Source organism: Cyprinodon variegatus, unplaced genomic scaffold (assembly GCF_000732505.1).
Source record: "Cyprinodon variegatus isolate N-32 unplaced genomic scaffold, C_variegatus-1.0 Scaffold343, whole genome shotgun sequence".
Classification (NCBI taxonomy): domain Eukaryota; kingdom Metazoa; phylum Chordata; class Actinopteri; order Cyprinodontiformes; family Cyprinodontidae; genus Cyprinodon; species Cyprinodon variegatus.
This window is the reverse complement of record NW_015150796.1, coordinates 32,422-44,265: the sequence shown is the minus strand read 5'-3', so window position 1 is coordinate 44,265 and position 11,844 is coordinate 32,422. Positions and strand designations below refer to the sequence as shown.

At 42.9% G+C, this 11,844-nt stretch overlaps 1 protein-coding gene across 1 annotated transcript in view; it reads right to left on the bottom strand.

The window, feature by feature from the left end:
• LOC107091554 (leucine-rich repeat-containing protein 16B-like) overlaps positions 1–11,844 on the bottom strand; it is a 50,390-nt gene that overhangs the window by 7,208 nt on the left and 31,338 nt on the right. Inside the window, exons 17-20 of the mRNA XM_015385543.1 lie at positions 1,767–1,953; positions 979–1,687; positions 774–868; positions 387–513 (exon numbers count right to left, since the gene is read on the bottom strand). Of these exons, the coding sequence (XP_015241029.1) occupies positions 387–513; positions 774–868; positions 979–1,687; positions 1,767–1,953 (1,118 nt within the window). The remainder of the gene's footprint in view (positions 1–386; positions 514–773; positions 869–978; positions 1,688–1,766; positions 1,954–11,844) is intronic.

Here is an 11,844-nt window from a genome sequence, read left to right as displayed (position 1 = left end):
AAATAACGAATTCTAAGGCAACGCAAATATTAAGGTTAAGAGGCTGAGCTCGTAGATGATGATAAATAACATAGTTATGTATATTACATTTCTGACTGTATATCCCTGTAATTATTACACACTGTAGCTTTAAAAGAAAGTCTAAATATTTCTTTATTCAGGCACATATTTCTTCATATAGCTCAAACTAAAGACCAGAACTCAGCAGCTACATTGATTTATTCATTCCTTTTTGTCACTGATTGCACTTTAAAGAACCCCTCTGAGAGTCAGATTTCATGCTGCAATATCCTATAATATCCTGTTTAAAGGTTTTAGTTTCTTTGTATAGATAAATTCAGACTGGATCACGGCCTTCCCCAGCTAATAATTTGCGGTGCAGGTACCTTGACTTGCTGCTCTGTCTGGCAGCCCGTGGATGGGCCTGTTGGCAGGAGGCAGCACAGGATGAGGAGGTAAGTTTCTGTCATTAGCCGATTCTTTAGAAAAGCTCACATAGGAGGAGGTCTTTGGCTGGGAGGCAAAATACAACAATGACAATGAGAAGATATTTTGTTTAGAAAAAAGTCTGGCCACCTCTGGGTAAAACTGTCATTTTCAATTCAGAGTACTTCAATCATCTTGAATTGTGCTCTGCTTGAATTCCTTCACCATGAATCACATTAATGTATCATTTGAATTCATTTCCAGCATTACATAATGTTAGAATGTAAGAACTGCTACTCAACAAAAAGCTTTACATTTTTAGCTGGTCAAACATTTTCTATTATCACCTTTTCAGGAATGTGAGGAGGCTGACCCTCTGAGTCTCGTCTTTTCTCTCTCCGCTCCATCTTCTCAGCATCTCTCTCTTCATCTCCTTCCTCCTCTGTACCAAGTGATGAGAGAGAATTGCCTGTCATTTAAGTCTTACTCAGAGGTTTTTCAGCATAAAAACCTGCTGTATGATCAGCAGCCTGTCAGTATGGATGACTGTACCTGGCAGGGTGACTGAGTTCTCCCGCCACTGTCTTGGCCGGAGGCGGGACACGTTGGGTTTACTGCTTTGTGGTGGGGGGTCTGGTTTTCTACTGGCAGAGACACCACTCCCTGCCTTGCCACTGCCCCTCCACCCATCTGTGGAGCCTCCCCTGTCTCCTTGAGAGTCAAGTGGATGCCACTCTATCGATGCTGTCTCTGTGCTTTTTGAAGGGTCCCTCTCCTGTTTGGGCAATGGCGTCCTCTCCGATGGGTACGGAGGCAGCGGCTTTTGTGCCAAAGGAAGGTTCTGAGCTTGTCTGTCCACCGTCCTCCCTGTGTGTCTTCTCCCCATCCACTGATTGTCAATCTGGGCCTCCATGGGCCTGTTCTCGGACCACGATCGTTCAATCTGCCTCCCACCGATCCACTGTCTCTCTATTTTTCTGTCGATCTGCCGTTGGGTGTGTCTGTCAACAGTCCACTGCCTCTCCATATGTCTACTCTCAGTCCAGTACCAGTCGGTCTGCCCGTCGGACGTTCTTGGGTCTCCAAGGTTCATGTCTTGTAGCCTGTCACCAAAGCACTGCGTCTCTGGGAGTGGATCGCCAGGCCGGCCCTCCACCAGCAAGTCCGCTTCTGCCTGCAGCACCTCAGTCCTCTGTTTGTCGTCCACCCAGTATTTGTCCGTCTCCACGTGCTGTTCAAACACAGCGTCCATTTCAGATATCTGCCAAGACACCACACAAAGCAAACTGAGCATGGTTGAAATAAAAGCAAAGTTAGTGAATGAAAGACCTGAACATTACCTCTCTAGGAGAGTATAAGGGGTGTTTTCCTCCATCCACGCCAGGCTGAGGGATACTGGGCTCTGGTGGCAGACTAAGAGCACCTTTTCCTTGTTGATCATTTATCTTCCCATCAGACCCATTACTGGAAGACCTTGCCGCTGGCCGGGGAGCCTGGAGAAGTGTGTATACATTCTCCATTGCTGTCCTAAAAGAGTATGAGCAACAAACTGATCTAATTATAGTCCTTCCTTTAATAATAAGCGGAAACTTCAGCGCACTGCGAAAGCATTCACACCTTTTGAACATTTAGAGATTTTAATGAGGAGCAACCACAAACACGTTTTCCTAAAGGGAACTTATATGACAAACCATTACATAATTTAAATTGAAGGAAAATTATGCAATGAGTGTACCTTTCATGCAGATTTAGGGATTGAAATGTCATTAAAAAAAAATCTTCTAAAAGAAATTTGTGTCTCGACTTTCACTTGACCGTCTTATGGTATCAAAATTAAAAATTTAAATTATTTCTGCGCAGCCCTTAACCTGGTTCTAGTCTTTTTCTTTACTGATTTACAGTATTTGCAAAAAGTAAGAACATCCCTTACATTTTTTGTACATATTTCATTACATCTTTTCTTGTGACGACACAAGTCATGAGAGTTAATCCAATGGAAGAAAAGTCAGTGTAAAGCTTGTATAAGGATATAATTTTAGATAATTTGCTGTACCATCAATATAACACAATATAAATTATGTCTTAAAGGTATAGTGGAGAATGTTAATTTTCCCCAGCTGATTTAATTGTCAATCCTTCTGGTGATATGATTACGTAAGGCCATTGTACGTGCTTGTCCCCATTTTTCACTACAGGTGGTGAGTCTGATATAGCGGGAAAAATTGTAAATTTCTTATGGAAAGTAAGCTTGTATGAGCGATGCATACAAGCTTACAAGCCCGATCTTACTCGTTAACAGCCTTTTCGAGAGAGTCCACAGCTACCGGCAGCCTGATCAATGCCCAAATTGCCGCCGATATCCTCTGTAATTGAAGATACATCAGGTATCCTCCAAATCCAAACAGGAGAAATCCGAGTATCATAAAAGCAAAAATCCACACGACTTTTATATCCTACAGTGACAGCATTGTGAAAAACACCATCCTCCACGCTTTCCAGGAGTCCATGGTGTATCCCATGAAGTATGTCCTTGCAGGACATGACAGGTTCCCTTTTCTCTGACTTCCAGTTGAATAAATTTGACCAACTGCATTTAGTGACCAGTTGACCAGATACATTTTTCTTAGTTCAGGTGAAATGAAGAGAGAGCTCAGAAAAGACAAGGCACAGCAAAGCAGGGACAGGCAGGGAGGTGTAGAAGCAGCAGGGAAAATGCTATTGATGTGGAGACTGAGTGTAGGATCACATCAAATGGTTTTCTCTCTAACTTTTCTATTTTAGCCCCAGTTTAAGTCTATGTTTTGCTCAGTTAAATAAATATTGCTCAGTCTAGTTTAATAATCTCCCGTTGGAATTTAGCACTAATTAAACCAACACAAAGATTCTAATTTTTAAAGCTTTCAGGTTTGCCTCAAAAACCCACAGGATGTCCACAAAAGGAAAAAAAAAACATTGCATTTTATTTTTCAAAAGATCAGCCACCAAATAAAAGACCAACTAAATACAGAGAGGATCCAGGACTGATAGGGGAGGAACCACAGGGATTTTCTCATTTTATTATAACTTATCTTATTAATTTATCCTTATTTTGGTCTATTGAATATGTTAACACAATTTCCATCACATTTTCCAAATGAAACATCCAGAGAAGTGCTGTCTTTAATCCTGCTTATTACCAAACACAGTATAGTTTGCAAGGGATTTGATTGGATTTGAATGCACTGGTTCCTGTATTAGTGCCAGTAATAGCTAACTAATAAATATAGCAATAGTAATAATAAATTACTTGAACAGTATAGAATAATTAATAAACAAAGTTTTGAAATTCTTAGTTTACAGTATATTTAAGATGCAAGTGTTTTAGTAGGGCCCATACTGCTTTAGTCCAATGCTCTAAAAATCACCAGAATATAGAAAATAATGTATATTGAGAGAGACATGTTCCACATAACTACGGATAACTTGTTGTTACTTAGTAACATTTCCTGTTCTATAAAAATTTCACAGTTTGCCACTTTTTTTCAGTTAAATCGGCTAAGAACTTCCCAATTATATCTGCACCTGTCCTCATCAAATCATGACAGGGTTTCCTGTCCAAACAATTTCTAAATCTCACCCCAAGGTTTGGTGAAAGAGTAGTCTGTGCTCGCTGGACCGAGTCAGACTGCCTTTTTCCTGCGATGGCGAAGGAACTGAATGCAGTGTTTTTATTTTTCCTACGATTAAAACCGAGTTAAATGCAGTGTTCCCTGAAGGCTGCTGCAGCAGAGACAGAGAAGAGCTAATCCAGCTCTGTTTACATGAACCTAACCGCCGAACAACGGGTCCCCCAATCGCTGTTCCCAGAGGGAGCAGTTAGAAGCTGCCAGACCAGTGACTGCCTGCGACAGAGAGACGGAGCCACACTGAGGAGGTGCTGTTGGAGGCTACGGCTAAAAGCTAACCACCGTAGCTAAAAGGTGCTACCGTGAATTTTGAAATTAACCCCCCTTGCAAAATTGCCTCTCATAATTGCATTGGATTGATCTAAATCTCTCTGGGTTGCTGTTGGATTGAAGACCTGCAGAAAACCGGACTAAGCTTAAGGCCTTCACTCCACTGAATCATAGCAGTAACATCATTCCCCCATCACCCCCTTTTATCTGTTGCTTAATAAATAATATTTCCTCTGCTTGGGTGAACTAGGTAGAATAGATAGTCGTGTTTGTGTTTTATTTGAAATAGGATTTCTGATTCAACTGCTGATGGTTTTAAGAGTTTAACTGAATACTTAAGCTCACTACAGACTACATGAGTCACGTGTTGCTGAAGCTAACTGCTACACTGGCATTGTAGCTCCATGCTACTTTTAAAGGACACTTTCAATGCATTAGACCTTAATGTTCGAACATCCAACAACAACTTTTCCTTTTTTATTTTTGCTTATTTCCAGTAGTGTTTACTGTTTGTTTAGTTATATGATACTGTGTGATTGTAGCTAATAAAGGTACCATTTTGTTTTTATTTTACACAGTGAATGATCTATCACTCAGGCTGAAATTACTCTTCTTTTAGTACCATCCAAATGAATAGAGACACATTTATTTTGTTGGTGAATAATAACGTTGCTGATAGCCACAGTCTAATTTACTAAATTCCATGTCCCAAGAGCCAGTTTTTTTCAGGCGAAGATCAGAACACCAAGGCCCCCGCCCTTGACTGCCACCCATCACACATTGCACCCGACCCCTTTGGCCCCTCCTCAGGTGTCAGGCCCATTGGAAGGGGGACCCATGCTTCCTCTCTGGGCTGCGCCTGGCCGGGTTCCATGGGTAAAGCCTGGACACCAGGCGCTCGCCAGTGTGCCCCACCTCAATGCCTGGCTCCAGAGTGGGGCCCCGGTGACCCGTTTCTGGGCGAGGGAACACTAGGTCCATTTGCGTTAAAGTCATAAGAGGTCTTTAGGCTGCTCTTTGTTTTGTTCACGAATGAGGGGAAGATGGAGCGGGAGATCGATAGGCGAGATTCGACATACAAGTGGCTGAAATTAGTTTTCTCCATAGTGTGTCTATGATCTCCCTTAGAGTTAGGGTGAGGAGCTCAGTCATCTGGGGAGCACCTGCTCCTCCACATCGAGAGGAGCCAGTTGGGGTAGCTCGGGCATCTGATTAGGATGCTTCCTGGATGTCTCCCTGGTGAAGTGTTCAAGGCATGTCCCACCGGGAGGCCCGGGGCAGACTCAGGACACGCTGGAGGGACTATGTTTCTCCGCTGGCCTGGGAGGACCTTTGGATTCCCCTGGAGGAACTGGCCCAAGTGGCTGGGGAGAGGGACACTGGGCCTCCCTACTGAAGCTGCTACCCCCATGATCCGACCTCGGATAAGAGGAAGAAGATGGATGGATGGAGAGATTCCAGCCGGATTCAGGAGTCCAACCTTTTAGTTAAGAGGCTAAATCCCTCGCCAGTAAGAAAATTACAGTTAAAATCATTCAACTGATAATACCTCATTAGTTTTACCCTTGATTTGAATGACCTATTAATTAATTATAACTTCCAGTTCTACTTATTTAATATATTCATACTCTTCTGGTAAACACGCACAACAGAAACTTCCTTATTTATTGTAAATATCTGCTAGTATTATCTACGTTTAGGAAGGGTGGTCATTTCTAATCACTTGGTTGCCAGTTGGAACCAAAACAGAGCCGCCAGCTGTCAGCCACACCTGAGTAACGATCTTGGTTCTGTTGTTTTTCTCTAAGTTTTCAGTTTCAAGTTTAGCCAGGTTTTTCCTTGTTTTCTAGCTTTATTGGTGTGTCTGGATTCATTTAAGTTGCTTACGTTTTTCTGTCTGTCCTCTGTTGCCCCCTTGTGTTCTTTTCCCTTGGCTTACTCATCAGCTCTAGTCACACCTGCTCCTTATCAGCTCATTCATCTAACCTTTTCTCACCCTGGCTCCTTGATGGTTTTCCCCTGATGTCTCCATGGTTCTGGTTTGTGTTTGATTTTTAAGTTGGTTTTTTGGATACCTGTTTTTGTTGCCTGATCTTTTATTACACCTTTGAAGAACTCACCTCTGCCTCTCAGCCTCTGCATTTGGGTCCTCATAAAAACCTCCAAACAAACCGTGACAGCAGGAACCAGCCATTATGGACCCAGCAGAACTCAGCACGGACGCCCTGAGGAGAATCTCTCTGACTCTAGTGAATGCTCTGGACTCCATTGCAACTCTCAGTCCACCTTGGAAGAGGGTGGGTGCGGCTGACCAATTAAAGCCGATCTTCCTCTCTAACACCTCACTTCTCTCACCCGCAGTTTTATCAGAACTGTTTGAAGAGTTGGATTGGAACCGTCAAGCCACCTTCGCCCAACTCTGCAATAAACCTCCACTACCCAAACCATCATTCCTTCACCTTCCCACTCTACTGTCTCTCTCCTCCGATCATGTTTCTCAGCCATCACCAGCTGTTGGTCCTCCCCTGCCATCTGCTTCCTCCACTCCCTCTCCGGCGCCTGACTCCTCCACTCCCTCTCCGGCGGGTCAGCCTGACTCCTCCACTCCCTCTCCAGTGCCTGATGCCTCCACTCCCTCTCCGGCGGGTCAGCCTGACGCCTCCACTCCCTCTCCGGCGGGTCAGCCTGACGCCTGTTTCAGTCCCTTTCATAACCTGGTTAGTTTCCCCTATGGCAGTCCCTCTCATAACCTGGTTAGTTTCCCCTATGGCTTCAGATGTCACCTCCATGACAAACAGCTAGCCTCCAAGGCCCCTCAGCGGGCGCTCCAAGCCTCCAAGGCCCCTCAGCGGGTGCTCCAAGCCTCCAAGGCGCCTCAGCGGGCGCTCAAAGCCTCCAAGGCCCCTCAGCGGGCGCTCCAAGCCTCCTCTGAGGCTGTTCCTTAGCCGCAGTCAGCGGCGTCCCCCTTGGAGGCGGCTGCTGCAGCCTCAGAGACGCCGTCCCCCTCGGAGGCGGGTGCTGCAGCGGCAGAGATGGCGTCGTCGCTGGCCTCCTCCTGAGGCCCTCCTTCATCAGAGACGGCGTCGTCGCCGGCCTCCTCGTGAGGCCCTCCTTCGTCAGAGACGGTGTCGCGGCTGGCCTCCAGAGACTCTGCCTTGCCTCTGGCCCCGCGGCCGCCCTCCAGAGACTATGCCTCGCTTTCGGGCCATCGGCCGGCCTCCAGAGACTCTGTCTGCCTCCGACCCATCGGCCGGCCTTCAGAGATTTTTGGTTGTCCTCGCCCACCCTGGGTGGGTTGCTTTTGCCCCTCTCCATGCCCTGACTTCAGTTAAAGTGAGGTTCAACTGGAATGATAAGGTTGATCAGGCTTTTCAAAAACTTAAGCTCCTTTTTACCTCTGCCTTTTGGTATCCCCTGACCCGGATAGGCAGTTTATTGTTGATGCCTCTAGTGTGGGTGTCGGAGCAGTGCTCAGCCAGAGGACAGAGGAAGGCAGAGTTCACCCATGTGCCTTCTTTTCCAAGAAACTGTCTCCAGCAGAGAAGATGTGGGCGACAGGGAGCTCTTGGCAGTCAAGCTGGCTTTGGAGGAGTGGAGGTACTGGCTGGAGGGATCTAAACTGCCTTTTCTTGTGTGGACAGACCATCGGACTCTGGAGTACCTCAGGACGGCCAAGAGGCTCAACCCCCGACAAGCCAGGTGGACCCTTTTTTTTGTCAGTTTCATTTCACTCTCTCTTACAGACCTGGTTCCACAAACGTCAAGCCTGATGCTCTCTCACGAATTTTTGGAAGAAGACCATAATCAGGCACAGGAATATATCCTCCCTGATTCGGTTCGGTGTGCTGTCACGGTTTGTTTGGAGGTTTTTATGAGGACCGAAATGCAGAGGCTGACAGGCAGAGGTGAGTTCTTCAAAGGTTTAATAAGAGATCAGGCAACAAAAACAGGTATCCAAAAAAAACCAACTTAAAAATGTTAAACAAAAACAGGTATCCAAAAATCCGACATAAAAATCAAACACAAACCAGAACCATGGAAACATCAGGGGAAAACCATCAAGGAGCCAGGGTGAGAAAAGGTAAGACGGATGAGCTGATAAGGAGCAGGTGTGACTAGAGCTGATGAGGAAGCCAAGGGAAAAGAACACAAGGGGGCAACAGAGGACAGACAGAAATACGTAAGCAACTTAAATGAATCCACACACACCAATAAAGCTAGAAAACAAGGAAAAACCTGGCTAAACTTGAAACTGAAAACTTAGAGAAAAACAACAGAACCAAGATCGTTACAACCTGTGCAAATACTATGAAATCAGTCTGCTTTTGCTCTGGAAGCTTGCAGTCCTCCCTTATGTCATCATAGAGAAGATAGAGATTTAGAAAAATGTTTCATGAGAATTTATCAGCTTAGAGCAGCAGGTTTGTCCTGGAGAAAAAAAAAACATACTTACCCCTAGAAGTATGAGCTCCTAGAAATGCATTGAAAAAAAGGTTTTATCGTTTGAATTTTCTTACTTTTTTATTTATTTATTAATCAAAGGTCAACACAAAGCAGTGCATAATTGAGAGCAGGAAGGTATTTTTTTACCATGAAAAATCTAGAAAGTGTGGTGTTTATTTGTAATTTACTCCTTCCAAAAAAGTTTAAAAAACAATCCACTGGACTTTGTTTCCAAGTTTGAAAACGTTTCGCTTCCCATCCAGGAAACCTTTTCAATTTAAAATGTCACAAAAAGCGTTCAAGGTTTTATAGAGTGGACTAAAAACAAAGCCTTTTATGGATTAGAAAACATTCAAATTGAATGGGTACGCCCCTTTGGAATGGAGGTTGTTTGGCTACTTTATTAGTCTATATACCTGATACCTGTTTATGTCTCTGCAAGGGGGCTGTAGGGGGAATTGTTGGCCTGGCTAAACAGGCGAGGTGTTCTGTTCCCCTGTAAGGGGGTGGGGGTTCCGATGATAGTGGGAAGGAATCAACTCTAGTGCTGAATTGTAGGTTTTTGAAAGCTGAAATCTAACTCTCTCTGTTTAAAGTTGTTTTTTTCTTTCTTAACATAAATGGCTTTCTTCACACCCCTCTCAAACCACCTATCTTCTTTGTCTAAAATGTGAAAATTCTGGTCCTCAAAAGAATGTCCTTTGTCCATAAGGTGTAGATGTACCGCCAAGTCTTGTCCGGAAGAGGTAGCTTTTCTGTGTTTGGCCATGTGTCTGTGGAGAGGTTGTTTGGTTTTTCCAATATAAAGATCAGAGCATTCCTCACTGCATTGAACTGCATACACCACTTCTCTCATATTTGGTTTTGGGGTTTTGTCTTTAGGATGCACTAGTCTAACACTAGTTTAAGGATCTTGTTTGGTTTGAAATTTACTGGGATTTTGTGTTTGGAGAAAATTATCTTGAGTTCCTCAGAGACTCTAGGAACTTATGGGATGGCGATAGTTTTGCATTTAATCTTCTCACTGTTATGTTCTTTTGGATTTCCTTCCTGATTTGACCAACATCAAGTTTGGGTATCCACAGGTTTGAAGAGCCTCTTTGATGTGTTTCTGTTCTTTGTGCTTCCCTTCTGTAGGAACATAACAAAGAAGCCAAACGACCCCATTCCAAAGGAGCAGACCAGTTCGTCTATTTCAATTTTCATGTTTTCTAAGTCAAAACAAGGCTTTGATTTTGGTCCTCTCTATAAAGCCCGGAACAACGATATTTCTGACATTTTGAATTAAAAAAAGCTTCCTGGATGGGAAGCAAAATGTGTTCAAATTCAAAACAAAATTCCAGTGGATAGTTTTTTTTTTATGTTTTTTTTGGAATGTCTATGACCTGGATGGCTGAGATACTTCACCAGCATAATGTACTCCTGTTATTCTGACACCTTTAAACAAAATATTTTACAGTTGACTGCCTTTAACAGCTGCCTAATTAGTTTGTGTATAATTTGTATCTATCTGCCTTTTGGAAAGCCGATCTTCAGCAAGGATAATTAACCTGGTCAAAAATGATAGGAAGGTAGATGGGGCTAAACACAGAAGAAGCTGGTTAGACTGGGATGGAGGTTTATCTTCCAGCAGTGTGGAATTAATAATATTCCTTGCTATGAAGACCTTATGTGTAGAATTCTTAAAGACATAACCCCAAAATTTCCAAGCTGTAACTGCAAAGCAGACATGTTCACAAGTCATTTTTTGCAAGTCCAAGTCAAGTCTCAAGTCTTGAGAGCTAAAGTCCAAGTCAAGTCTCAAGTCTTGAGAGCCTAAGTCCAAGTCAAGTCTCAAGTCTTGAGAAGGCCTGTAACAATTATCAATTAATCGAACAATAAATTCTAATCACACGATTAATTAAAATAAGTGCAATAACTTGCGTGCTTGCTTCTCCTTGTGTTTTCATCTCCGTCACTGAGACGGTATAGCTTAAAGGTTACTATTATATCTATGGAATGATCATTATCTTGAACTGGTAAATGAAAAATACAATTTAAAAAAGCACACACGCAATTTTTTTTCCAGTTAAATTTTGCATCTTTATTTTTTTTCTTTCAAAAACAACAAATTTCTTACAGTATTTACCTGACATTTGTGGTTACAACTTTTTCTAGGTTTAAGAGTAAATGCTCTTTTATTTTTAAGCGAAAATGAGGGCTGTGGGAAAAAAAAAAAACAATCACAATCCTGCTTTTTATTAATACATATGAAGTTAGCAAGTGCAACAGATAAAGAAAAACCCTAAATAAATACCAGGACAATAACAATTCTTTCATAAAAGAAACATTGTGGCAATAACTTTTTGTAACTTAATGCCCTGGAACAGACAGAACAGACTTGGCGGGCAGTATTTTAAATTCAATTCAGTTTATTTATTTAGTGCCAATTCACAACATTATTCACAACTTATTTCTCCTCTACGACCGCCATGAAGTTTTTAAAGCTTGGCTTGTCGATCATGCATGCATGTGCACGGGCGCGGGGGCATATGTGTCACGTAGCGTTGCGTCAGTGACGTCAGTGCTGCGTGACAGTTTGACAGCCCCTCTGCCGTTTTTTTTTTTTTTTTTTTTTTACCTCTGCTGTGTGCGGGTAAGGCGAGCAGCGATCAGTCAAGTTAGTAAAACAAAAAACACTTAAAAATAAAATATTGTTCACAAGTCAGAAATCACGAGTCTCAGTCGAGTCTGAAGTCCTTCATATGCAAGTCTAAGTCGAGTCTAAAGTCATTAAATATGCGACTTAAGTGCGACTCAAGTACGAGTCACAAACTCGAGTCCCCATCACTGCTGCAAAGTAACCTCTTTTTACAGAGGTATTAGGGAATTGAATATAAAAGAATGGGACACTTGTCTGATTTTTATCTGTAAAAAATGTTTCATAATTTTTTTTGCCTTTTTAGAACTTTGTGTTGGTTAATCATATGAAATCCTAAGACATGTAGCTGACACAACGGGTGAAATCTTTAAATGAATGGAAATACTTTTGCAATGGGCT